We start from the raw sequence: 27,154 nt of genomic DNA, 5'->3' as shown, positions 1-27,154 counted from the left end.
AGCAATAGCCCTGTTCCCGAAGCACTCTCATGCATAGTACGAGCCCAGTCCCAGGCCTACTGCGCGCTTCCGCACCAACACGAATCTTAAATCATGCCATGATCCATCTGTCACAGCCGGAACATGCTTGCAAACAAAACTCCCGACGACCAGTCGCAGTCACCTTCAGCGCCCCCAGCTCGCGGAATGGAACGATGCGGCCCGCTTGCCGCCAAAGATGGATGCCTCCTCTGGCGCTCGTCCACCAACCAGAGTGATATCTCACCGACTTCGTGGCCCTGCATCGCTCTCCGCGCGGTGCAGGCTGCCGCTGTTCCCCGCTTGATCTGGCTGTGATTGGCAGGCTTGGCCCCCAACTCAGCCAACACCTTGACCAGAGATTGTGTCCTGCAGGCGAGAGATTGACCTTCCGCCCTGGTAAATTCGATCCTGGCTTGGCCCGGGATATACTCTCCCACTGCCATGTTTTCAGTCGCAAAAGGTTCTGCAGTTGGCATGGCCATGTCAAGTCGTCACATACATGCTGCCCGCGTAACGCTCTTGTTCTCGCAAACACTCTTCGCCCAGGTGGCATACAAGGGTATCGGGTCAAATCGTCAGCTCGTCTTTCGTGGCTCACCTCGAATTCCCGCGCATTGCCTCCTCAGCCGATGACTGGTTGCCATGGCGAGGTACTTGCACTTTGCACGATACGTGCACCCTTGTGCTCTTCTATGTCGATCGTGCCCAAAGCTGGTTGGCTCTCTCCACCCATCGGGCTTTACGTCTCGCAAGTTCCCGCTCTCAGCCCTACACTTCATTGGCCACTGAGAAGGGCATCTCTGGAAGGCGTCCAACTGCCTCCATGGGTCACGGTCCGGATTGTTGCACTGCAGCCATGGCCCCTCCAATTGTGACCATTCTTCTACAACGCCCCGTAGCTGCAGAGCCTCACATGCATGTCTCTGCTCAGACCGGCAGGTAACTGTGATGGCATGGCCATAGCCATGGCTACCTGGCCTGGCACCCCGTAGGCAGCGTATGTATATGTAGTGGGCCAAGCCTCTTGTGTCTTGCTCTGGGTTTCTTTCTGCCTTTGCCTCGGTTGCCAAGCCTGTCATGATAACTTGCCAGCCATCGCTGGTCGACACTCGACGATGGCAGGAGACTGTGGTTCAACCTGTCCAGCCTTTGGTGGCTTCTACGCGTACAATCCAAGTGTAGGCGGCAATGCCGTCCTACTGGTCGCCTTTCTCCTTCTCGCTCTGGCGGCCCCCTATCTCGGCTTTCGATCGCGGACATATCTATTCTCTGCGGTGCTCACAACTGGACTCTTTTTCGAAGTGTTGGGATTCATCGGCCGGCTCCTGTTACACTCAAACCGAGACCACCAAGGCCACTTCTTCCTCTTCTTGTTTGGGACAGTTCTCGGCCCGTCGTTTCTCAGCCTCGCCATCTTCATCATCCTCCCTCATATCCTAGGCATCTATGGGGAGCCCATCTGCCCGTTCAAGCCACTCCTGGCTGGGTTCGTCTTTTGGGGACTCAGCGCTGGCAGTATGCTATTGCAGCTAATCGGCATCATCTTTACAGCATACGAGTCTAGCGGAGTTACTGTATGTACTCCTGGCATGGTGGTAACAAGGCTGTGATAAGCTGACATTGGAGTAGCGAAAGCAAGGCGCAATTGTCACAGCCGCAGGCTTGGCCATCCAAGCCGCCGCATTGGTGGCATGCACTGGGCTGCATTTCTGGTTCACCCTGGGCCTCAGCACCAAGCGAGGAAGTCTTGATGCCAGACACGTCCAGATCTACTCGTCTTCCCATTTCAAGAAGTTCCTCATGGGTAATTGGCCCTGCCCTGCAACGACTGTAGCCCTCGCTAACTGTAGGGCTTAGCAATGGAAATAGCGTCGACTCTCCTTATCGTCTACTCGATCTATCGCCTCGTCGAGTTTGCGGATGAAGTGTCGGGAAGCCTCTTCCAGAATGAGTCTGCTTTTATGGTCCTTGGAGGAGTATTGCCATTCTTTGCTGGCGGCCTCCTGACCTCGTTCCACCCCGGAACTGCGTTCCTTGGTGCATGGGACTCGACATCACCACGAGGAATTAAGCGTCACAGACGACCAGATCCGATCCAGTCTCCGACTCCAAGCGGTCATCCCGTTCACCATCTATACGAACCCGATATTCGAAAGCAGCTCTCTCCCACTTCTTCGAAACTCGCAAGAGATTCGGTGGGCTCTCCCGAATTGCCACCAGGCTCCCTCGGCCTCCCTTCGCATCCCAAGGCTACTTTACACCCATCGAGCCCGAAGAATGATGTGACATCACGCAAGGGGCCGCCTGAACCGTTAAACCTTGCCAACGTTGGTGCTTCGCGACAAAGCTTCCGACAAGATTCTGGAGGCCGGTTGGCAAAGGACATGGTGCACAGTGAGGAGCTGTGGTAATGATCCGGGGCGGCAAAGGATCAGATGGACGAGAATACGGCTTAGGAGCATCCGTGATGCTTTGGACGGGCTTGCGAACTGCCGCTGGCTGGCTGGCTCACGTTTCGCATACAGTGGAATCACATTGACTGGGATGCTTCACTGTTGGTCGGATGGAGTGCTGTGTACTGGGGTTCGGAGGGTACTGGATACCGTACAATTTCAAGGCTTGACTGTGGATACCAGGTAGTGTTTGGAGTAGTGTGATCCTTATAGAGAGGATTGAAATGTGTGTTGGAGGCATTGATTCAGCGAGCGATTGATCTCAGGGGTAGATATTTGGCGCATATTTTACCCACAAGATAGCGAGTTTAAAGGGACTTTAGGAACTCTATTTACTTTGAAAGCCTTTCTCCTCTCTACCATTACAATTCTAGTCTTGTAAATATTGATGAGAGTTTTCGAAGGAGCTGAGGGAGGCACTGTCCATGATCACACGCTTGGTGTTCGCGATTGATGAGATAGAAACAGACACTCTTTTCCTGAAGATGGTAATGCCCGAGTTTCATATCAAAAAGTACTAGGATCCAATAAAACCTCGTATGTTGGTGAGGCGCAGCGATACGTGATTTGACAAAGGGAGAGGTTACCATCACGGATGTCTCATCCCAACCAAAAGAGCTGTGATTAATCACTTGCAGCTCCCCCCTCCCCCAACACAGCTCCACAACAAGAGGTTACATCCGAGATTGCCACACTGTGATCAAGATGAAACAAGGTGCACCAACCTCCTCTCAGTCTGGAGAATGACTGGTTCGTTGGTTGGCACATGAGAAAAAAACCGCTCTCGCCTTGAGTCATCTCCTCGGCTCCGGCGGTGAATTGATTGTCGACGTACCATGTGATTAACTCGAGGCATTGATCAGACCATAGAGGTAGAGGTTTATCGTGCAATATCTGTCGGAGTCGAGCGTTGCTGGTGGTCAAGTATGTACTTGTGATGGTTCTTGACCCGGCAGAGCAAACAAGACCGGAGCTTCAACAGTAGAAACTCTTGAAGCGTACTCACTGTTGGATGTTCTCTGCCTCTCCTTGCAGCTCCATCGGGCTTGCACCAACAACGGCCTCTGGCATAACCAAGGCCAAGTTTGTTGGGCCACAGCGATTATTTCTCCGTTAAGAGTCTGTTCTTGTTCATCGCGGACACCTGCTGATTATTCCATAAAAGTCGAGTTGAGCATTCTAGTCATGGAAGTAGGGCGGTTACAGACTCTTCTAGTCGCTTGGCGATGCGAACTCGAAAGGCAGACACATGGCCTCGTTAAAAATCAAACAAGCCAACATGTCAGGAGAGAGACAGGGTCTCGTCCTTTGCGCGCGTCACGCTCGAGCCTCTCTGCCTGGCCAGGAACGGGACTGTCGCCCCGGCGCGCCGATCCGCAGGGCAACCGAATCGGGTGTCCCGCTGCCGATGAGAGCTATCGGCCTAGCTTGGACGCCAACGAGCGCCATCGTCTTTTGACACTGAGATATTGTCATGGCGGCAAGCTGTGCCTTGGTCAAACCGCCATCTGGGGGAAGTTGAGCTTTGACAGGCTGTCGGCCTATTCATGACTGGGGAAACGGCCCGTTGATGATGTTTCCAAGCACAGACAGAGCCTTGAAATGGGAACTTCTGTGATTTGTTCCCGAGAAGTGTCGATGCTTGGAGCCCAACTTTCTAGATTAAGCTCCTGTAGCTCGGACTTGTGAGGCGTAGGGGTCTCCTTGGCGAGACTCTTCTATTATTGCTATGGGCTTACTTGTGTGTTGCATGTCATCCAGTCTGTAGGCTATGAAGTGACATTCCAAGTCAATTATGGCTTCAGCCTGGCACTTCTTCTTTCATGAGGCCTCGAGCTTGTCTCAGATATGAACTCCTCACTGTCATCAGCTGTCCCTGGCCACAGCCTTTCACCGAAGATGCCCTAGGTTACAAATCACACCTTGCCCAGTCCGGCGATCAAGAGGCCCCTTGAGCCGCCCCCCAGCCCAACATCTCCATCCGTTCGGATCCTCCCCACGAGTCTTTGTTTCTGGATCTCGGTGGCGCCGCTATCTCACCTTGGCTGAACTATATGCTTACCTGCCCCTGCATCCTCCGCACGACGCTTGGCCCAGGTCGTCTGTGAGGTTGAGCTGTGGCTTGGGATCCTCGTCCAAATATGGCGTAGTCGGGATATATCCCCCATAATAGGCTTGAGTTCGCCCCCCTTGGGCTCGACTTTTCCAGCAACGAGCAAGCTCGCCCTGGAACTTGGATTCATTACTCAATGTCTTGCTACTTGTTCTCGCGGTTATCAGACATCCTGTTTCGAAAACTCGGCCGAGACCGACGACTCCTGAGCCCTGCGAGCACTTGGGAGAACCCGCGGGCCATCTCCATTACGACGACAATCACCGTCACCAACGAGAAGAAATGGCGGTCGGACCAAGAGTCGAGCCGCAGGCGGAGGACTCGCATGGATACATCTTGCTGAACCTGAATATCGCCCTCATTGTCATCACGTCGGTCATTATGAGCTTGAGGCTATATGTGAGGGGTGTCATGATACAAGCTCTTTGGTGGGATGATCTGTTGGCCTTTATCGCCTGGGTGGGTTGGTGTTTGGTTGTTTCTGTTGCCCGAGTTGGCTGCTAATGAAGTGAATATAGGTGCTCGCGGTCATCTTCTCTTCTCGAGAAATCGTCGCTGTTGGATATGGAGTTGGATCTCACATAAGTTCGCTCACTCCAGAGCAGTTGAATGCCTTCTACTCGGTATGTCTGAGCAAGACTGGGCTGAAGGTTCACCATTACTGACACGGATATCTCGATAGTCACTGCCAATTAGTCAACTGCTATTCTTCTGGCCAATCGGATTTGTTCGACTATCCATCCTGGCCTTCTTCCCCCGTCTAAATAGAGAGCGTAAGCGTGTCTCGATATTCCTTCTGGGAGTTGATAACTGACTGAATCTCAGCACATTTCATGGTATGCGTCTGGATAACCGCCTTCATCAACATCGCCATGACTCTGGTCTGCTTCTTCTTCTTCCTTTTCGAGTGTAACCCTATCATGTGAGTATATTATGTGTCGACTGTCATTTCCCACTCTAACAGTGAGTGACAGCGATTTTTTCAACGCCGGAAAACCCGATAGGAAATGCGTCAGCAGAGAAAAGGAGGACCATGTTATGTGGGCACACTCCATCGTCGGCACATGCCTTGACGTTGTGCTCCTTGCGCTTCCCCTCTGGGTGGTCTTTAGCAACATGATGACTCGTCCCAAAATCATCAAGCTGACCCTCATCTTCTCCGTCGGCTTCTTCGCCGCCGTTACGGCCTTTATTAAGACTGTCATGTTTATCACGACAGACTTTGCCTCGGATCTGTTGGTATACCTTTGGTTTGCTCATAGAGGCTGTGCTAACACTGAACTTGCAGAACCTACAACATGATCAGGGCGTGTCCCTGGACGGCCCTGGAGGTTCACGTTGGTCTCTGGTGTGGTTGCTTCCCTGCTCTACAGCCTCTCCTTCGCCTCGTGTCTACCAAGCTCAAGCTCCGAAGCCGCTTCGAGAGCGGGTTTCTCAAGTTCTCCCGTGGCAGCGGCTCCACCGCTCTTGATGGCGACTGGCATAACGAAGCTAGTTTCGGTAATCCTCAGTTTGGGAATTACAGCCGAGGAATGAGAGGAGCGGTGTTTGATGCTGACTCGACGACTGGCATGGTGGAGCTTAGAGAGCCTAACAAGGGCATTAGGTTGACGACAGACGTGTTGGTGAAGGTTGAAGATAGGGGTTATCCAAGGGATCGGGTTGAGATGAGAACAAGGGCATGGAATGCGGTTTGAAACAGCATTAGACTTTTTTGCTTATGGCGAGCGAGTTTTGGGGGCTTGGTTTATGGCGTTTCTTGTTACTCTCTGTATGCGTCGATATTGGCGATGCATCTCGATATTCCGCACCACGATACCCGGGAACATTACAGTTCCTCATTATGGCCACGGATAAAGGCCATCTTTCTCAATTGTGTCTATTTTTGAGCTCTGTCTTAGGGTTTGTACATCCAATACAGGCTACATCGCACACACTTTTTCCTGGATGAGCCATGGCTAGGCCTAGGACAAAGAAAGGCTGAATCTTTATGAGCTAACTATTGGTTCGTTGGTGGCATCACCGAGAGGCTATAACCTTCATTGAACGGCTGACCAGGCAGTGTGGTCTTGTAGACACCGCGTTGGCAACGCCTAACCGACCTATGTCTTTATCTAGCAGAACAAAGAATACGAGTCGTGGCACACTGGATTTGGAAAGCTGAGATTGGGGCCATACAGTAACCTATTGTCACCTCATTCTATAAGACGCTAAGCGGGGTGTGGCACACAGATCAATTCTGTTTTGGGGGTTGTCACTTGGCAGGCCAAGGGAGACATGAACAAAGGACGTGACAGGTCGAGCCATGATCAACTCACAGACCAACAGCCTTCAGTTGGAGCAGACCTGAGAAAGGTTGCCATCACGATCGATCTAGAAGGTGGTTCATGTTTCTGCCATGAGTGAAGATATTCCCAGGCATTATGAAGGCACCATGGTAGTTGATAGTATCCAAGGAGTAAATCCCCCAGCATGAGCATCCATTACTAGTTCTAGCAGCATCTTCTGTGTGTAACCACAAGAAACCAGACATGGGTGTTGCCATAAAACGCCTTCGTCCATGGAGCCTGAGTGCCATTGAGCCAGACCTCTTTGAGAAGCAAGTGCTCTTTGTTGTTCATGACCCTTGAGCCTTCCCAAGGTCCCATTCACCCAAACAAATTTATAACCTCGAGCTCCCTCGTTATTGTTCTCCTTGAACAAACTCGGAACATCACTTTGACAACGCATTTCCATCTCAAAACACGATACATTGCGAATTCACAATGAACGGCAACAACTGGCAACAGTCTGACGACGACAATGAAGACTCGTTTCAACAGACCACTGATACTGACGGGGATCAGCTTGATCAGGACATTGCAGCGTACCACGCAAACCAGGAGAATCGCCAGAGGCATGATCCCGAGTGGTGGGGGACAAGGCACCCGTACCCACAGATTGGAGATCCCGATCGAGAGTTTATCTATGCACGGAACGTTCCCATCTCTGATGAAGAGGTTGATGATGCCGTTGCAGCATACAACAAAGTCGCTACGAACCAAGGAACACAGGAATTCAACACTCTTGGCGTCTCCATGAGGCCTACTACCCCTCCCATGGAGCGGGCCAAGAAGCAGGTGGAGGGCCTAGTTGAGCAAGGCTTCGAGGTCACTACGGCACTGCGAGATGAGATCTACGAGAAACTCACTCGGGACAGCGGCCTCATTGCTGCTCTGCAGGAGTACTGCAGGAACGGAGATGATGTCCCCAACGCCCACGCCAACGAGCTGCTCAAGATGGTGGACCGTCTAAAAGCCCTCTTCGCCGAGGAGATGGACAAATCAAGCAAACAGCTCCAGGATCTGAGCGACAACTTTGACGATTACAAAAAGTCCAAAGGGGAGCGGGTGGAGATGCTTGAAGAGAAGCTCAGTGAGTCAGAGACTAAGCTCGCCGAAGCCAAAGACAAGCTGGAGTCTAAACAGAGTGAATTGGACAAGATTCAACAGCAAGGGGGCATGGATTCGACAAAGCAGGCCAATGGACTTTCTCAGTCAGAGGAGAAGGTAGCCCGTCTCCTCAAGGAAAAGGCCGTGCTCCAATCCAAGATTGTCATGTACGAGGCTGGCAAAACCCGTAAGGAGGTGGAGAGCGTTGCTGGAGGTAAGAAGAGCCCGAAACTGTTTGGTTGCTTTGCTGACTTGGGTGATCTTTGCTTTAGATGAATTCAGGGTGTCTGACGAGCACACGGCCGACCTGATCGCGGCCGAAGACCGTGCTAAAACAGCAGACCGGGATCGTCAAGCCGGCAGCCACTTTCACCAAGAGTTCTACGAGGTCATGAAGGAGAAAGTGAAGTCCTGGGAAGCCAAGGCTACCACCGCCGATGACGAATCGAATCAATATGGAGCAATGTCGAGTGACGCAGTGCAACTTCTTCAAGAGGTGGCCCGCGATTTGGATGGGATGGTTCTCGAGTTTCAGAAAGGCTGGCCACCGGCTTACGAAGCATTCAACGGTGGTCAGATACAACAAGACAGCGTCACCAAAGATGCCCTGGAAAGATCCAGCCAAGGGCTGAAAGAGAGTAAGTTGACAACCAGAAACGAGACTTTTCCAACGTGCCGCTAAGATAGATTTCAGAGTATGAAGAGAACCAACAAGATATTCAAAAACTAGCACGACAGGAAACTGAATTGATGGAGAAGCTCGAGGATGTTAATCAGCTGATAAAGGAAAAAGAGGAGAAAACCAAAGAACTCAACAAGTCGATCAAAAAACTTGAGGAGGCAGAAGAGCAACTTCAAAGACTCAGGGCCAAGGCAAACGCGGGCCGCCCTGCGTCATCTCCGCCAGAAGATCTGAAGAAACTAAGGGAAGACCTAAACAACCACAAGGACTGGCTGGTGGAGAGCCATGATGATAATATTCTCCTCCAGAACGCAAATGAGGCGCTGACGGGTCAGGTGAAGGAGCTTGAGAGGAGAAAGGAGGAACTGGAAAAACAACACAAGGAGAACCAGAACGAGATCAAGAAGCTCCAGACTGAGAGAATAAACCTCATAGAAGAAAATACTGGGCTAAGGAGGGAGCGGGATGACCTCAGAGCCGACATCAAGAAGGTCGGGGGCGAGAAGGAGGAGCTGGAGAAGGAGAAGAAGCAACTCGAGTCGGAACGGGCGACTAACCAAACTGAGCTTAAGAAGCTCCAAAACGAAAAGGATAAGCTGGAGAAGCTCCGACAAGACGACTCCCAGAGACTCAAGGAGCGGATAGAAGCAGAACAGAAGAAGACGGGGAACCTCCAAGTCGACGCCAAGAAGCTTGAAGACCTTCGAAAGGAAGTGGCACAGTTGGAATCGCAGCATGCAACCGACCAAGACGATTTGGAGAAGGCCAGAGCCGATAGCAGAGGTCTGACCAAGGAGAGGGACGATCTAAAGCAGAGTCTTGAAAAGAAACTCCAGGAGGCAAAGGGTCTCCAGCAGGAGAAGAAACAAATGCAGGTCGACTGCAAGGAGCAAAAGCGGCGACTCGAGAGGAATATTGACAACCTGCAAAAAAGCCATGACGCTAAGGAACAGGAAGTGGAAGAGCTCCGCCAGCAAGGGGACTCAAACTACCTGTCCGCCGACGCGCTCATCAGGGCCGCCGCTAGGGCACTCAGAGCGGCCTGCAGGCCCGAAGACGAAGACCAAACTCCTACCCTGGGGGGAGCCGAGATGTCTCTCATGGACCGGATCAACTACCTCAACCTGTCCGTCTTCCTGCGGACGCGCAACTACGTCGAGCTCGCCCTCCGCGAAGGATGCAACAGGCTAGCAAACATGCTCATCCACGACGCCAACAGATGGGTTGAGCAGTGCAGAGAGGACCTCTCCAGGATGAACCCCAGCGTTAACAACCAGGTCCGAGCATCCATGTACGTCCTCAATGGCCTCAAGAGGGTCATGGTCGCCAAGGACATGAACGAGATCAACAAGGGGGCACGGGAGTTCAAGTACGGGCAGAAGCTACTCACCAGGGAAGACGCTGACCGGGCCACGTTTGGCCAGCTCATCGATCTCGCGGGCAGCTTGGTCGAATGGCTGGATAGACTCAACATCTCGCATGACAATCCCGAGATGCGTCGTGGTCTACAGGCTGATCAGGTGTCTTGGAGGAAGAACATCGAGTTTGTCGTTAGGAGACGGGCCAAGCTTCAGAGTGGATTGAGAAATGATCCAAACCTGAAGGCCAATGCTTTGCGCCGTACTGGCCTTCATTCTCCCCTGACTCCAGAAAGGTGGGATGATGATGTTGGTCTCGAAGAAGATCTCGGCGACGATGAAGTCGTGTCCCGAAGACGAAGTTCAGAAGCCGGTAACTGAGTTCAGGGGCGTTTTCTGTCATTCAATGTTTAACAGGGAGGAACTGGAGTCTTTGCAAAATTTGCATGTATTTCTTTCTTTCTTTATGTCGTACCAAACATGTCTCATAGGATCTCAGTCCTTTCCAATGTCATAACCCATATCGTCTACGGTATTCTAATAAGCCGAAACACGTAATGCTGCTTTTCCATACCGTTCCAAATCCGCTTGTAATAACGAAGCGTGTCCTTTTAATGTCGTGATTCATAACTCTCTTTAAGGAGCGCTGTAACCGCCGTCGATGACAAAGTTGGCACCGGTGGCGTAGGTGGAAGCGTCAGACGCAAGGTAAAGATACGCGCCCTGGAGCTCATGAGGCTCGCCCTCGCGTCTGTTTGTAGTTAGCCTCTGAGTATCTCCATGTCGTCAAGATAAACTTACCCCTGGGGAATCTTGTCGTGCCACATCTGCTTGGTCTCCTGGGGCACAAAGTTGGAGATCTCGGTCATGATGTAGCCGGGAGAAATGGCGTTGGCGCGAGCATACTGAGCCCACTCAACAGCCAAACTCTTGACAAGGTGAATAACACCGGCTTTGGCGGCGTTGTAGGCAGCCTGAAGCTGGGGAATGTTGACGATGCCACCGCTCATGGAAGCAGTGGCAACGAAGCTGCCCGAGGTGTAGTTGGTCAAGGGCTCGCCAGTAAGGGTGGTACCCTCGTTCTTCTGGCGACGCCAGTGCTTGGCAGCGGCCCTGGCCGAGTAGTAAGTGCCGTCAAGGTCAGTCTGGACGACATCACGGTAGTGGTCGACAGGGCCGTCAACCATGGCGCCCTTGGTCCAGGGGATACCGGCGTTGGCGACAAAGATGTCCAGGCGGCCATTGAGGTCCTGGACAGACTGGTCGACAGCCTTCTCAACTGCCTCGGCATCTCTAACATCAACCTGGTAGGCCTTGCCTGTCAACCGGGTCAGCGGAAGGTCATAGCTTTGGGGATAACCTCATGGCCGTCAACCAATGTGGACTTACACTGAATGTTGTACTGCTTGGCGAGCACCTCAGCACGCTCAGGTCCCTTGGTGTTGCTAAAGTACCAGAGAGCAATGTTGGCACCCATCTCGGCGTAGGCCTGAGCAACGGCCCAACCGATACCGGCGGCAGCACCGGTGATGATGGCAGTCTTTCCCTCGAGGGAGAAGCGCTTCATGATGGAGCCGCCATCGATCCAACGCTTGTCGTTGTGGACAAAGTTGCCTCCATTGAGTGGGTGAAGATCAGACATGGTGATAGTTGTGTGGAGTTGTCAAGGGTGTTGTGGAAGAAGGATGGATAGAGAGGAGAGAAGGGGGAGGAGGACGCGGAGGTTATGAATAGCGGCAGACCGGAGTGCTCCTAGCTCAGATCATGAGCTCCTACACCGAGAAACGGACCCTCATTGATTCAACACTCGTTGGATCGGATCCGCCCCCGTATCTCCTTGCCATTCTCCCGACTTCTCCCCGTATTGCGGACAATGGCATCGGAGTAGTCGTTTACAAATCCCTGAAGCAACGGTCCACACATGGCACTACGATCCAACAATGGGTGATGCGGCGTCCCAGATAGGAAGTCCCGGGAACAGAGCCTGACGCAACGGCCCCAGACATCACCGCACCTTGGCGAGGGGTCGCCCCGCTTCTAGGCTTCCGGAGTACAGCGGTTTGGCTGATACCTGGCGCGAACTGGCATGTGTCGGACGTCGAGTGGTGCGCCAGAAAGCACCGGGGAACCGCGGCGGATGAGCGGTCGACAGAGGTGAACATCTGCTAGAGCATGTACAACGCCGGTCGGCTGGAGACCGACGTTTGGAGCCCTGATCTGAGGGACGCCGATTGGCTGACACCCCTGCTTCCGGAACTGCCCCCCTGGACCTTGAGGGCCTCACCTTGGAGGTGTAATGGTGCGTCGAGAGAGGCGTCCCTTGCTTGCTGTGTTGGGTTCATAGGGGACCTGGATCCCTGACCGCCGCTGGCTGTAAGGGCCACTGCGACGCTCTGCAATGCAATGGCGCCTGGAAACGCCTTCCCTTTCCTCAGCTGGGCTTTTGAGCCTTGCCCCGCGCGAGTGAGAAGTGAGGATATCGACAAGGAAGAGGCAAACAATCAGTTCCATCATCTCATGGATCCAAGACCAAAAAGAACCCGACGTCACTGGTGGGGTTACCCCACCATAGCTCGAGGCACCTTGGGACCTTGGGAAGTACATGGTACTTGTAGATAGTGGGGGTTCCTCCTTCCTCCCGTGCCGTCCTCACCTTCTGTAAATGCTAATGCTAGGGTAGGAACCATCGAGGTCCCGGATATTGGACACCGACACTCCTTCCCGTTCCCAGACGCAAGGAGCAGACGCGGGACGCAGATATTTTCTTGCCACGGGATCCGGCGGCTAACTCCCCACGTGCAAAGTCTCTTGCATGAATCATGCCATAATTTGTGACGCCGTTGATAGTCTTACGCTCGTCAATCACCGTTTTTAATCACGGTCAAGGTTTCTTACCAGGCTAAGAGACAGACCACGCGAGCAGGGGTCGTCACAGCCGCCCGCGAAGCAGTCCATCACCATCCAACATGTCAGAGGCAAAGACAGAGATTGCGTCCTCTCCAGGGACTGCTCGACCATACGACTCGAAGCTGGGGATCGTGACTGGAGGCTCACGAGGTCTGTCAAGCATCCCATCTTGTCACCGTCTCGTGCCCTTTTGTGTTGACTCGTCACAAAGGAATTGGTGCTGCTGTTGCTGCCAGATTGGCCGCCAAAGGATGCAATCTACTCCTCGTATACACATCCGATTCATCGACCGAACCTACCAAGCAGTTCTGTAGTGAATTGTCGTCTTCCCACAAGGTTCAATGCTCTGCTGTGCAGGCCGACTTGAGCAGCCCGGCTGAGGCTGCAGCAAAGATTGTTGAGGCAGCACGATCTTTCTTTGGCTCATACAGTCCGAACAAGCCGTTCCAAATTGATATACTCATCAACAATGCCGGCGTTGCTTCGAACCAGCACATGAATGACCCTAAGCAGGGTCCTATTCAAGAAACCGAGTTTCAACGTGTATACTCCGTCAATGTCCTGGCTCCGCTTCTCCTCACACAAGCTGTCGCCCCGCATCTCCCCGCAAACCGAGCTGGTCGCATCGTGAATGTTTCGAGCGTATCGTCATCCATCGGCTATCAGGGACAGTCCGTCTACGCGGGGAGCAAATCGGCCCTCGAAGCCATGACACGGACCTGGAGCCGTGAGCTGGCCTCTCGTGCCACAGTCAATGCTGTCAACCCTGGGCCTGCATGGGGAGACATGTATGCGGCCGCCGGAAAGACGTTTTGGGACATCAACCAGCCCTATGTCGACGCAGCGCCTCTGGCGCAATATGACGGTGAGGCTGATGTCCTGGCCATGGCAGGGCCGGACGCCGAGCGCTTCGACCATATCGTACGCGAATCGATGGGTGGCCGACGGCCAGGATTCACGAGTGAGATCGCAGGCACCATCGATATGCTGTGCTCAGCAGAGAGTGGGTGGACGACGGGCAGCGTTATCTGTGCCAACGGCGGCATGAAGATGTCTATCGCTTAGCATGTTGCCCACGTTGTTTGGCAAGAGTCTTCCGATCCTGTCGCCATGTGTGAAGGGACGATATCGACGGGTCGATAGGCCCAAGATTCCCGTTACAATGGCAACATCCGAGACGGCTTCCTGCTTTAACAGGCGGAAAACAAACATTGGAGTCTCGCCCAAGGCGAAATATGATTTTGCCCAGTACAAAAGGACTCGAGCTTCTCCCAGTGAAACCCCACGTGAGACCATTTCGGCTCGACTTTCGTGCAGGAGGGTTGCCATTGTCGTTGATCGAGCAAGTCGGTATGTGTGATACGCGAGTGCTCTTTTGCCTGTCGAATTCACTATCCGCGCAGGCAATCACACACGAGGAGGTCCACGGAGGAACTGTCACTCTTGAAACCCAACTCAGCCTGGCCCGTCGGGTAGTTGCTGAAATGGAGGCCCCTCCCGTCATTCTGCCGTGTGCCCAGAGGACGGGGCAGGACCGTTGTGCCTCTCAATGCGGTGAAACAGCCAACACAAACATAGCAAAGCAGGATGCAATGGGGTTTCAGTTCTCCAGCCCTTCTGTGTTCTATTCTCAGATTCATGCCTTGGACGGGTTGCGGCATCATTGACACGGTGGCGTTGGCTGAAGGTTCCTTCAGTGGCTGACGATGATATTAAACGGAACATGTATCATGCTGAAGATGTTGAAACGAAGCATTCTCCGAAATATGATGAGTGTAGCCATGATTTCAGGGATCTGGACCCTATGTGCGATGCTACGAAACACGGTTAGCAGACTCGACAACTCTGTCAGCTTGACAAAGCAGGCCTGGATTCTCTGTCATCCGTCACATCTGGGGAAGAAACCGAAGATACACGAGGCGGTCCTACAAGATCGAGCCCCAGGCCTTCATGTTGTTCTGATTCGCTGGCATAGCGACAAGACAATGTGAGATGCAAGAGGTGCCAATATCGACTCAGGAGTGAGACATTCCGTGTCTTTTCTCGAACTTGACCGAGATTGTCTGGGGCGAATATTGGATTTGATACGAACTCGGAGCCGGAGACTGCGATATCTTGAACTATTCCCTTCCATGGCAACTCTTCAGGCCAGCACACTCGTTGGCCTGGAGGATCAGGCTCAGTGGCTGGTTGGCGCACAAAATTGGTGGCACAGCAGACACCATCTGAGTGCCTTGGATTTCTCTTCCAACCAAGCTTGCGCAAACATTTTGCGCTCAAGTCATTGGCTGTGTGGCGAAATGTCACCGCGTGGACACTATGGGGAGGGCGGATGTTTCGCCATCCCTAGTTCCCACAGGACAGGAGGGATATTGTTAAAGAGCAAAATTCGACAGCAAGAGGGCTGGGGATGTGTTTTATGGCTGCTTTGAGCTCACCGTACCCATGCTGATAGTTAGGAGAGTATCGATCTCCTCAGCTTGGTTAGTTCTCACGATCAAATGTAACCCTCGTCCTCTTGATGGTTCAAACTCTCCTTGACAGGAACCAGGGACCAGGAACAGAGTTTGAAGGCGACCCACATCCCGAGAGACGGCTGTCTGTCAATCTCTTCTAGCCTCTTGGCTTAACAGATGTTGCGAGTCGAGATCTTTCCACCGAGGAACCGCCCCGATGATCAACACCGGCTTAGACACCAGCACATTGGGCTCCCCGACTCCGTAATTTGTTCCGAGCTCGTATGTCTCATCATATATCTTGAGTCGTTTGTCGCGGGAACAATTTTGTAGGTCGAGCCGTTTGGTTGAAGGTGACAGACTGTCTCAACCTTGAGCGCCCTAGGGCAGCACCAAGGTTGAGCAACTGGTCCGATGACAACGAGACACGGGTGCGTGATTTCTTCGGGTACCTGAGAGGTTATTTGTCTAGTTTGCCTTGATGGAGACTATCCATCTGGCCATGTGGTTTGTCTAGATCCACAGGTTGTTAACCGTCAAGACTGACTCGCCCCGAGCCACCATGATTCATGCCAGTTGCCGAGCGTTCAAGATAACTGACCACACAGCTGTCAGTTAGCTGTCATCAGTTTGACTGAATTTCTACGTGTCGGCTTCCCGAATCACAGGTAGTGCATCGACCCGGCAGATCCTTCACGGCTTTGTCTGCAGCCATGAGCCCTACGCCCGATATCACCACCCTCGACACTCCGTGGAGACTCTCTTGTTTCAAGTTTTCCCGATGCCTCTCCACACATACACTCTTGGCTGTATAGCACCTATTCAGTCTGGTTGTTGGCCATGTGGGACACGGCATGACCGACGAGTCAAGAGGTGAGGGATTCAGTAGATAAGGACGAGCAAGCAGCCCTCAGTTTCGAAGTTTTCGGTGCATCACTTTCACTTACTCTCGCTGTCCACCACCGTGCCACTTCGGAGATTGAGTCTCTGATACACTCCTTGATCACTCTCTTCACGTTCGTTGTGTCCTGTCATACTGCGCACACAGGTCACAGTCTCACTCGTTAGAAAGCTTGACTGAGACTCCCACCTCTTTGCCTTCTTTTAAACCCACTTCTCTCCCTACAGCCTCTGGAAGGCCTTTTTACTCGCCCTCTCGTTGAAATCTTTTGCTTCCTACATAGCTACCATGGCAGGCGGACAGGCTGATCCGGCGTTCATCGCCAAGCTCGCCCGGCGCAAGCAGATGAACTTTGAGTCTATGGCCATCTTTGCAGGGGCCATGGCTGGACTCTTCTGCCTCTTTGCATTCCCTCATCTTCTAAGACGTATCGGAGCTGGGCTCGGTGCTTCACGAAAGCCGAATGTCGTTACTCGGTTCTTTAGGTATGAGACTGTCTTCTCTTGGTGTGAGGTGATGTAGCTAACGATGTGATAGAAAAGTTAGAAGTGCCTGTCTCCAGGAGTTGCCTTGGGTACCTTCAGGGGCACATCTGATCCTCATCACTGCTTACCTGGCTATCAACGTCATTGTCACTTTCACCAACCTTGACAACCAAAACATGTCGCTCCTCTCTAACGTGGCATCTCGAACTGGATGGTGAGTGTCTTTGGCCATTTCTCTGAGGTTACTTACTAATAGACTTAGGATGGGTATCGCCAACCTCCTCATTGCCATCTTCTTGTCTCTCAAAAACACTCCCTTGGCCATCTTGACAGCCTCATCCTATGAGCGTCTCAACATTCTCCACCGTGTAGCTGGCTACACAACCCTCATCTTTGTTATTGTTCACTCATGCGCCTATGCTGCCATGTTCGGCCAGCAGGGCCTTATCAAGCGCCTCACTGAGCGGAACGAGATCTTTGGAATGGTTGCTACGGGCTCACTCCTAGTTCTCTCCATCGCCGGCGCAGTTCTTCGCTCTTGGTGGTACGAACTTTTCTACTACATCCATGTGACCTTCTGGATTGTCGCCATCATCACGACTGGCCTTCATCAGCCGGAGCCGAGCAAGAAGGTTCTCTACGCTGCGGCCGTCGCTGGTGGGATCTGGTTCTTGGAACGTATTGTTCGTTTCATTCGTATCGTTATCAACAGCACCAACAACACTGTCACTCTTATGCCTCTGCCGAATGGCGGCACTCGAGTGACTCTTGCAAAGGCACCCCTTAGATCTGCCCCAGGCAAGCACGGCTTCCTTTGGATCCCCGCCGTCCGTGCCGCCGAGACTCACCCCTTCACCATTGTGGCCACAAACCCCCTCGAGTTCATCGTCGCCGCGCACGATGGGTTTACCCAGACGCTGCACAAGTACGCTCTCCAGAGCCCGGGGATCAAGCTCAAAGCGTCGGTCGAGGGTCCTTACGGCGCCTTTCCCGACGCGAGCGAGTATGACAAGGTTGTCCTCATGGCAGGGGGCAGCGGAGCGAGCTTTACTGTCGGCGCAGCGCTCAACATGCTCGAGAAACTCCGCGAGGAAGACGAGAAGGAGGTTGAGTTTATTTGGATGATTAAGAATCAGAGTAAGTCGTATTCTTGAAGTCTGAAGAATCACCACATCTGACTGAGGGAAATAGCATATCTCACTTGGTTCTCCGATCACCTCGAGACTCTTCGAAGCGACCGCAGAATCTCTGTCAAGGTCTACGTGACACGCGTCTCGGCAACCGAGATTGACACCGAGAAGCCGCCCTCGACGGCAAACTCGTCATCTAACTGCACCTTTGTAGACTCGGACCCTGAGAAGGAGGCGCTTCCACGGCTCACGATCCCAAGGCTGTCGGCAGACATTGAGAAGGATGGCTTCTCGTCGCCTACCGAGTCCCCTGCCTCGCTTAGTGACGACTCCACCATCGAATTTCCTAGCGAAATTCCTGTCATGTATGGTCGGCCTGATGTCGCCTCTCTCATCCACGGCGCGGTTGACGGTGTGTCCTCGGACAAGCGTGTGTTGGTCATGGGCTGTGGGCCTCGGTCACTCATTTCTACGGTCCGCAACGTGACGGCTGAGTGTATCACGTCTGATGGACCAGGCGTGGAACTGCATTGTGAGCAGTTTGGCTGGTAAAGGCTCCTTGATCAAATCAGAATGTCATTGGTGGTTGATCAAGTAGAGGATGATGTCGATGCAAGCTCATGACGGAATGATCTGTTGGTGCCTGATAGGGCCTTCATTATTCGATTACACATGAAGTAAATGAAACAACACGACTGATGATGATTGAACAATGAAACGTGGTTCCCATGATGGCGACGTTTTTGCCGCGAATTCTTGAAATATTCTGATTCTGCCACGTAGGGCATTCTGTACCATATAGACCGATTCATATCGTCATCCATATATATGTTCGTGTAAAGCGAGGTATATGTACCGATATCCCTCCAATAAGAGATATCCTGGGTATATAGAAAAAATTCATCCGTCATTGATCCAAACGACGCCCCCTACCCCCCTTTTTTCGCTGTTTATTTATCCAAGAGATAAGAATGAGAAACATGAGGTATAGAAGAAAAAGGGAAAAGGTCATGAACATTAGTTTGGTCGTGATATAACACCATTATTGTCCTCATTATGCTGCACAGAGGGTTGTGATGAGCGACGCCGTGATCCAAGGAACTTGGCGCCGATACCCCTAGTGCTCTTGGACACCATGTCGAGAAAGCCCTGTGACTTCTCCTTCATCGAGGTCTGCCGGCGCATCCGCTCGACAATGATCGTGTCCCAAGGAGACGGTGCCTCTTCGTCTGGCCGGCTGAGGGCATCGCGTACAGCTGGACAAGGGTCGACCAGCTTCTTGGCATCAGGGGCGAACTCGAGAAAGATCGGGTAGGCCATCATGACAGCTTGCAAAGCGATGACGACGGAAAAGGCAATCTTGACAGTGCCGCCGTGCTTGATGATGCCGTACATGACAAAGGGGAAGAAGGCAGGACCAGAGCCACCCATGGTGATGAAGGCAGCAGCGCGCTTTGTGCGTCTACCTTGGCCACGAAGGCCAACGGCAAAGATGAGGGGATAGATGGGGCCCTCGAAGAAGAAGAAGAGGACGATGGGGATGACGAGGAGGTTCGGGTTGGGAGGACGGACAACCACAGGGAGTAGAGCGAAGAGGAAGCACATGGCGATGCATGTGGTGAGGACTGTGCGAGGTTGAGGGAGTCGGGCGTGGAAGACGGAGAGGTAGGTAAAGCCGGCCGCCATGAATCTCGAGACGGCAAAGGCAGTATGAGCAATGAGGAGGTAGTCGGGTATAGAGAGAGCGATGCCGTGAGGCTTATCGGGGTTGGCTGTCTCGCTGGCGCCGTTGGTCGCTGCCTCACCCGTGTCGGCGTGGTCGGGGAGGATGGATATCATGAGGCTCTTGAAGTAGATGCTGTTGCACTCTTGAGCAGCGACATACGTGTACTGAGCGATGAAGGCCAAAATGACGCTCCATGTGCGCAGCTGAAAGCCGCACGTCTTCCTTTGAGGATCCGTGGGGAGGTGCTTGGCCGACTCTTCTAGTTCGCGGTCGCTAACTTCTGGAAGAGGCATGTAGTAGAAGAACAGCCCCAGGGCAACGCAGAGCAATGTGATGCCAAGATAAGTCCACTGGACATTGATGAGAGACATGCTGGTCGTGTTGTCCTGCTCGGCAATTCCCTTGAAAAAGACTTTCTGGGCAAGTAGGCCGCTAAGAACGCTGCCAATGCCCTGAATTCCTTGAGCAAGAAGCACACGCGTCTCGCCATATTCAGGGGGACCACATAGTATCAAGAAGGCGTTTGCTCCAACCTCCAAGATGGAAAGCCCAAAGCCAACAACAAAGTTGCTAAGCATGAAGCCTGGGTAAGATTGAGTGACAGCAGAGGGCCAGAAGATGATGGTTCCAATACCATAGAAGCAGAGGCCAACGATGAAAGTCACCTTGAACCCGCCGACGCTGTCATGGCCGTTGCGCTTGTGACGCCTCGATCGGTTATGCTCGTCTCTCCGAAGGATCCATTCGCCCACGAGCAGAGGGCCAAAGAAGTAACCACCTCCAAAGTACACCGAGGTCATACCCAGCGTTTCAGCGGTGGTCATATTGTTGACGGACGCAATGACATTGTTGAGCGTGTTTAAGAGGCCATATGATATGCCCCAGAGTAAAAAGAGGATGGAAACAATGGTGCAGTACTTGAAAGACTCCTTCTTGTTGCACTTGAGCATACTCTTGGGTCTAGCCATGTTGACAAAGCCAAAGTAGACACCTTCTCCAGTTCCAGTCGAAGAAGTCAAGGTGGTCGAAGTCTGAAATGTAGTCGTCCCTTGCTGAGGAGAATTGGCTAGTGGAGGAGCAGTCACCGTTGGTTCATCGAATGGCGTCGTCAAGAACTCCATGGCGCTCATGGGGGCGTCTGCCGGCAGAGGGGATTGGACGCCGGGACGCGCCACTGGCGGCGGAGGCTGCACGCTGGCGCGATGGCCCGTTGAAGGCGTGTCCGAATCATTGGGGCCCTTGGATAGACTGCTCCTGCTTCCATTGGGATCGTACAGCATGGAGGGGAGCAGCTTGAGAACAAGAGGCTTCAATGTCGGGACACAGGCGCAAGTCATTCCAACATTGACCTCGACAGCACTCCACATGAGTGATAGTGAGGCGTTCCAAGCAAAGTCGGTCTGACCGCCGAATCTCGACTGAGGGTCACCGCTGGCGCCAGTGGGGACCTTGGTGATGGCTTGCTGGAGGTAGTAGATTCGTATCACATCGACAACCGTGACAAAGATACCAACGGTGAAAGTGAGAACGAGAATCGTCTTCTGGCGCGAGGGCAAGCGCATGCCGGTGAGAACAGGTATAGGCAGGGCGAGGATGGCCAGATCGGTTACGATATTAACCGGGGAGGAGCAGATGAATTCGGTGAGCAGCGGTATGCACTTGGAGCGGTCGTCAAAGGCGGGATCCCAAGCGGCGGCAGTTGGACGGCATTGGAAGACGTTCATCAAGGTGAGGATTATGCCGGCAATGTTAACAATGGCGAGGGTAAGCCAGGATGCGAAGCGCAGGACCCTCTGGGTGTGCTTGGCCAGCCGCAGGTAGAATATCAGGATGGACGTCTTGGTGGCCATCAAGGCGGGATTGTACAGGATGGAAAAGACGTATTCGCAGCGGCGGAGAGCGGGCCTCCGGCTCTCATCGATGTTGACGTCGTGCCTTCCGAGGCCATTGTGAACTCCAAAGCAGATGGTGAATGACAGGAAAAAGGCAAAGAGCCATGCGAGCATCATGACGCGGTCATCCCAGGTAATGTTGCGGACGATAAAGGTGCGCGAGACCATGCGGGCAGCGACAAAGACGGTGGCGAGGACGAGGGTCGCGGTGGTGACGGCGAAGACGGCCGGCCCGCGATCGGGGAAGCCTCCATTGTCGGCGGAGGAGGCCGAGTCGGACATGTCGAGGTCGGGTTAGGCGACATGGGACTCTTTGAGAGTCGTCGGGATCCGGAGAGGGTTGAAGGAGGAGGTTAGCTTGAGAAGCTCGAGTCGCAAACAGACGGGCGTGCCATTTCTTCGGGAAGAGTGTGTAGCTCGAGGACAGGGATTTGAGTATATGCGAGGGCTTTGAATCGAAGAACCGGTCAAGATGGTCGGGTTGAGGTTCGAGTATATCAAGATCGGTTAATGTTGGGTTTAAGCTTGAGTCGCGTGGGTCGGAGAATCGTGGGATGGATATATCGGATGACAGCGGAAGGATGAGCAAAGGAGAAGAAGGAAGTAGCAATTGCTCAAGTTTTGTTAATATGAGCCAAGCAAAAAGCAAGGCCGACCCTCTCCGAAGTTCTGGATCGCGAAGGGGAGCGAAAAAAAGGTTTGTCAGGTTGGGCAGAGCGAGAAAAAGAATCGAGCGTCTGGGGGGTCGACGTTTGAATGGCGGCGGCAGCAGCAGCAACGTAACAGCGCGGGAGTGTGGATCTTTGAGTGTAAAAAACCGGGGAGTTCAGCCACCGACAGTCAAGCAATGAGGCTAAAAAGGGCCCAGCTCGCCAGCTAACGGTGGGGGCGATTCAATTTGAACGGTAAATCAAACGGTGAGAGAATGAAGATCTTGCTTTTTGATTTTGTAATAGGGACAGGGACAGGGACAATCCACATCTCCTTTGATGAATTGACTCGAACGCTCCAGGTACCCGAGTCCTGCCAAGGCCACAATGACAACCTCTTGGAGAGTCGAGTTGTATGCAGAGAGGTCACTAGGGACATGCTAGTGACAGATGCTAGCCCCCCAAGACGGGACAAGAAACGGATACGAAAATGCGGGTGATGCTGTCGTTACATGCAACCTTGTTTCTACTCTACAGTACAGTACTGTACTCTTTTCTTCAGCAAGGGCATCGGCTCTCACTTACGTACAATTCTGATGCCATCGTTCGCTTACTGTAAAGAGGGGGAAACGATAAACATCCCATCTCCAAGGTCCCTAAAAATGCCTCGCACCAAAACAGAACTCTCCAAAAAAGAGGGTGCCGGTGACGACGGATGGTGGCTCCGATAGCTTGGGAGTTGGTGGCTCTTGGCTTTTGGCTGATGGTGGCTTTTCGGGGGGCAGATCTCGTCCTCGTCGTCTTGTTGGTCGCCATCATCATCACTGCCACCCTCTTTTTTCCGCTGTCTTCAGCCTTTAAAGCCGCCGCCCGTCAGCAAACTGGTGATGGGTCGCTTTCGCTTTCGGTCCTTTGTTGCAGCCAACATCTGCCGATCGAGACACACGCTCACACATCATCACACAGCCTTTATTTGTCTCCCCAGAGTCTCGGTCCCTACAATTGACCTGCGGCTCCGCGCGGTTGATTCATGATGGAGGGCTCTATCTGACAGTGGCTGACTGACATGGCAAGCCACGCGCCTTTCCCATTCATTTCCCGCTACTGCTGCCGTTGCCGCTCACTTGTGTGCCCCCCGCTCCCGTCTTCTTCCTCCGGATTGTCTTATCCTTCACTTGCACCTCAGAGAGTTGTATCAACCATACGTCATTTTGTCTTCGGCTATCTCGAACGGGATGCACCAAGCTTTTGCCAAACCCTGATCATCGCCCTCCATCAGTGAACGTTCAAACGGCTTGCCAAAACTCAACTCCGCGCACTGCCACGCGGGAGCGGAATTTACTCCTTCAGCCAGCTGAGATATCCGTCCCTCTTTTTCCGCCATTTTTCGCCTCCCCATCCCGTCTGTCTCTCACCGCAACTACAAAAGGAAAACTTACCTAGCAAATAAAACAAACGTCCCCGCCTGCAGCCGCCCAACGCCAGCGGCCGCCGCCCCCCAATCTGCAACTAGGTCACGAGTCTTGAACCCCTCCTCCCCTTCGCTGTCTTTTATCCCGCTGCCTGTTCTGTTCTGACGGCGAGCAAATCACCTCACACACACTTCTTCAAGTCATGTTGCGCCTCTCTGTCATCGGGCGTCCCCTCAAGACACCTGTCACGCTAGTTTTGTCTCCGATTGTCCAGATCATCCCCGTAGCCGAGACAAACGCAGTGCCAACCATGCAGGTGTGAAGAGTTGTCTTGGTGGTGATGCTGCAACCACGTAGGCTTGCATTAAGCTATCCATTGACAACAAAGTAGAAAAAGGCACGAGGTGGCAAAAAAAAAAAATGAGCCCTGCCCCAACAATGGCCCTTTCCCAACCGATATTTGAATTTGTCGAATTTCAATTGTGATATTCCATTGTGAATACCGAGGCTCCCCGGCCCCGAACTCCCAACTTCGGACGGAGCTGGAAGCGGCTAGTTCCGGAATTTCGGAGCTCCGGCCTCTGACCTCCGGACTCCGGCTCATGAGCGGGTAATTACCAATCACATTCCGACCCGCTCATGGCGACATCTCCCCATGATCATGAGGACCGGCTTCAGTCTGGTCGAATTTTCTCATCTTGACCGCCTATACTCCGGCATGAATGATTAGGTCATCTAAGTGCAGCGGTCAAGGCCGCACTGTTTTGACCCTACCTTAGTCACGTTGCTGGCAACTTCGGCAACCGCGCCTCTTCACTCCCGCATCATGACTTCCGTTCCGCAACCTCCGTCCCCCGGCGCCGCGCCGGGTCCGTCCTCGGCGGCGTACGGCGCTCACGACCTCCGTGATCATGATGCCGCAGCCTCCGAAGAGACACCGCTCCTCATGAGCTCCGCCTCCAGCATCAGCTCCCGGACATACTCATTGTACTCGCCCAAGACTACCACCACAGCCGGCCATGTCGAAGATGCAGACCCGACACAACCCAGACCGCCGATTCGGCTGGCAAGGGCCCTCGCCATCACTTGTAGTCTTGGGCTTCTCATCTTCCTGCAAGGTACGAAAAGTCTCACCGCCATGGCGCTAGCTCACCCCCCTCCATGTGCCCATGACAGGTCTCGCTAACACTCCCCAGCCTCCAACATGTCCGGCATGACCCTCATCCAGGGCACCGTTGCCGCCGAGCTAGGCGCCTACGAGGCGTCGGCCATGTGGTTCAGCAGCGCCTACATGATCCCCATGTCTTCACTCACCCTATCGGCGGCCGCCTGGCCACCATCTTCCCCACCAGGACACTCGTCCTGCCCGTGGCGACGCTCATGGCAGCCGGTAGTCTACTATGCGCCTCTGCAAATTCCTTTGCCGAGTTTGTCGCGGGAAGGATAGTCGCGGGCGTGGGCGCCGCTGGGGTCATGACCTTGGCTGTGGTTCTGACGCTGGAGCTGCCGAGCGACAAGACTAGGGGGATAGTCATGGGCTTGATCAATGCCGGCTTCACTCTAGGTGTCTCCTTTGGCGCTGTAGTCTATGGTGGATTAATGCCTCTTGTGGGATGGGTAAGTGAAGACGCGAATCCGAGAGACAAGATACTTGACCAGTTGCTGATACACCACAGCGACCCTTGTTCTGGGCTCAAGTCCCTTTCGCCTTTGTTGCGGGCCTAGGAGTCTACAACAGTCTTCCTCACTCTTTAGACTCGAGGGAAACTCCCAAGGGTTCTATTAGAGAAAAGCTTGCGCGAATTGACTACCTTGGGGCGATACTACTGGTGAGTTCCTCATTGAAGCTATCACGAGTCGCTCTCGGACTAACACATGTCAACTCAAGACCACAACCATTGTCCTCTTCCTCTACGGTCTCGCAGACAAGATTCAAATCCTCCCTCTCATTCTCTCTCTCATCACTCTCACCTTCTTCCTGATAGTGGAGTACTATCTCGCAGCAGACCCGGTGATACCTATCAAGGTGCTCTCCTCCCGGGGCATCCTCCTCTCGTGCCTCGCGCAGACGGGCTTCATGTCGGCCCGCTGGAGCGTGCTCTTCTACGCGCCAATCTTCATGCTCGCCGTCCGCGGCGCCGCTCCCGCAGCTGCAGGGTCGATCCTGATCCCGACCAACATAGGGTTCGGCCTTGGCGGCGTCCTCGTTGGCTGGCTTCACGTACGCCGCAGCGGTGCATTCTGGCTCCCGTCGATGGCGTCCCTGGCCCTGTTCAGCCTCAGCCTGTGTGCCCTCTCGCTTGCGGGCACTCCCGAGCTGCCGGTTGTCGTCTTCATCCTGGTCGTCTTTGTCAACGGCATGGCGACGGGGGGCGTGTTGAACTACACTCTGGCGCATACGTTGCATCTAAGCCACGACGACACTCAGTACATCGCCACGAGCCTCATAGCCACATTTAGAGGGTTCGGGGGTAGCTTTGGCACGGCGATAGGCGGGGGCATCTTCTACCGCCTTTTACGGAGTGACCTGGTCTCCGGGTTCCTGCAGCTCGACGGTGGAGATGAGCTGAGCCATGACCGGCAGAGGCTAGTTTCCAACCTTTTAAGCTCCCCCGGGCTGGTCCATGGAGGTGACCTGAGCATCGCAGAACGGGAAATCGCGATACAAGGCTATGCCGGTGCTTCACGGGGAGTCTGGCAAGCTGCGGCCGTGCTGGGTGTCGTGGTGGTTGCGATTCAAGCGGCCACGGGATGGACATCACCGAGCGAGGAGGAGGAGACGTCAGCAAGGGGCATGGATTCCGAAAACGAGCATGTCGGTGAAGCGTAGGTTTGAATACGAGTGTATCAACTCAACTCTCAAAGCTCGAAACTATCCGTCTGTCGATTTATACTTTTAGATATGGTCTGGTCTCGAAACTATCCTATATGGCGTGTTGCTTACAATTAACGTGCATGAAGCTGAAGAATTGAGTTGACGGCTAGGAAGGACCTTTTGGCATAGACTTTTCAATAATACAGGCCGATATGACACTGACGAACTGTGTCTGGCTGTCGCCCCGACAGTCAACCAGGGTATCCCAACCCACCCGCGCGCGTTCCCCTTTCGAATGGAACCCGTGCTGTATGTAGGAACCCATGCGAGTCAACAACGGCACTTGCCGTACAATCCTTCATTGCGGTGCGTGTGGTGTTTTGCATAAAGCGCATAGCGGCCAATCACAGTAACTCTGACGCTGCTCCGTGCTTCGCTCCAACGAAATGCTTGCCCGATTCTCCCAAGCTCGACCGCCCCAAGGGCTCCCCTGCCAATCTCGCCAACGGCATTCTCGCTTTGGAGACGCCCTCGCTTGTGGTTCTGCGGGCCGCAGCTCCGACTATCCTTGGCGTTTTGGCACCCGCCGCATGTCAGAATCCGCACACCCCTTGTCCTGACATGACTTGCCATCAGCACCCCTTGTCCCACGTCACTCACGTCGCCGGGGAATACCTCTCAGCCCTGCATCCTGGACGCCGTTAGATCTTTGTCCTTCCTTA

General features: G+C 53.5%; 8 protein-coding genes across 8 annotated transcripts; 6 read left to right on the top strand and 2 right to left on the bottom strand.

Annotated features, from left to right (window-relative positions):
• Window positions 1-123: 123 nt before the first annotated feature.
• Window positions 124-2,432, top strand: MRS44_007579 (uncharacterized protein; the record flags this gene model as incomplete). Its single annotated transcript, XM_065620583.1, has 5 exons — window positions 124-332; window positions 568-960; window positions 1,199-1,595; window positions 1,651-1,825; window positions 1,879-2,432. The coding sequence occupies 5 exons, from the start codon at window positions 124-126 to the stop codon at window positions 2,430-2,432; spliced, it is 1,728 nt and encodes a 575-aa protein (XP_065476655.1).
• Window positions 2,433-4,869: 2,437 nt separating this feature from the next.
• Window positions 4,870-6,284, top strand: MRS44_007578 (uncharacterized protein; the record flags this gene model as incomplete). The annotated part of the gene is made up of 6 exons (XM_046269328.2): window positions 4,870-5,046; window positions 5,106-5,210; window positions 5,270-5,360; window positions 5,413-5,509; window positions 5,562-5,822; window positions 5,876-6,284. 6 exons carry the CDS (start codon window positions 4,870-4,872, stop codon window positions 6,282-6,284), a joined length of 1,140 nt encoding a protein of 379 aa, XP_046134417.1.
• Window positions 6,285-7,352: 1,068 nt separating this feature from the next.
• Window positions 7,353-10,439, top strand: MRS44_007577 (uncharacterized protein; the record flags this gene model as incomplete). Its single annotated transcript, XM_065620582.1, has 3 exons — window positions 7,353-8,232; window positions 8,291-8,656; window positions 8,713-10,439. 3 exons carry the CDS (start codon window positions 7,353-7,355, stop codon window positions 10,437-10,439), a joined length of 2,973 nt encoding a protein of 990 aa, XP_065476654.1.
• Window positions 10,440-10,694: 255 nt separating this feature from the next.
• On the bottom strand, window positions 10,695-11,700 carry MRS44_007576 (uncharacterized protein; the record flags this gene model as incomplete). Its single annotated transcript, XM_046269329.2, has 3 exons — window positions 10,695-10,809; window positions 10,860-11,376; window positions 11,448-11,700. The coding sequence occupies 3 exons, from the start codon at window positions 11,698-11,700 to the stop codon at window positions 10,695-10,697; spliced, it is 885 nt and encodes a 294-aa protein (XP_046134418.2).
• Window positions 11,701-13,024: 1,324 nt separating this feature from the next.
• Window positions 13,025-14,030, top strand: MRS44_007575 (uncharacterized protein; the record flags this gene model as incomplete). Its single annotated transcript, XM_046269330.2, has 2 exons — window positions 13,025-13,115; window positions 13,177-14,030. The coding sequence occupies 2 exons, from the start codon at window positions 13,025-13,027 to the stop codon at window positions 14,028-14,030; spliced, it is 945 nt and encodes a 314-aa protein (XP_046134419.2).
• A 2,580-nt stretch (window positions 14,031-16,610) lies between these two features.
• On the top strand, window positions 16,611-18,489 carry MRS44_007574 (uncharacterized protein; the record flags this gene model as incomplete). Its single annotated transcript, XM_046283548.2, has 4 exons — window positions 16,611-16,807; window positions 16,860-17,021; window positions 17,070-17,944; window positions 17,999-18,489. The coding sequence occupies 4 exons, from the start codon at window positions 16,611-16,613 to the stop codon at window positions 18,487-18,489; spliced, it is 1,725 nt and encodes a 574-aa protein (XP_046134420.2).
• A 465-nt stretch (window positions 18,490-18,954) lies between these two features.
• Window positions 18,955-21,837, bottom strand: MRS44_007573 (uncharacterized protein; the record flags this gene model as incomplete). The annotated part of the gene is made up of 1 exon (XM_046269331.2): window positions 18,955-21,837. One exon carries the CDS (start codon window positions 21,835-21,837, stop codon window positions 18,955-18,957), a length of 2,883 nt encoding a protein of 960 aa, XP_046134421.1.
• Window positions 21,838-24,443: 2,606 nt separating this feature from the next.
• Window positions 24,444-27,137, top strand: MRS44_007572 (uncharacterized protein; the record flags this gene model as incomplete). Its single annotated transcript, XM_065620581.1, has 5 exons — window positions 24,444-24,735; window positions 24,846-25,234; window positions 25,294-25,446; window positions 25,506-26,443; window positions 26,843-27,137. The coding sequence occupies 5 exons, from the start codon at window positions 24,444-24,446 to the stop codon at window positions 27,135-27,137; spliced, it is 2,067 nt and encodes a 688-aa protein (XP_065476653.1).
• Between the last annotated feature and the right edge of the window lie 17 nt (window positions 27,138-27,154).

This window comes from Fusarium solani (genome assembly GCF_023522795.1).
Source record: "Fusarium solani strain SB1 chromosome Unknown bctg00000004, whole genome shotgun sequence".
Classification (NCBI taxonomy): Eukaryota; Fungi; Ascomycota; class Sordariomycetes; order Hypocreales; family Nectriaceae; genus Fusarium; species Fusarium solani.
Note: the sequence above shows the minus strand (reverse complement) of the source record. Positions and strands in the feature narration are given on the sequence as shown.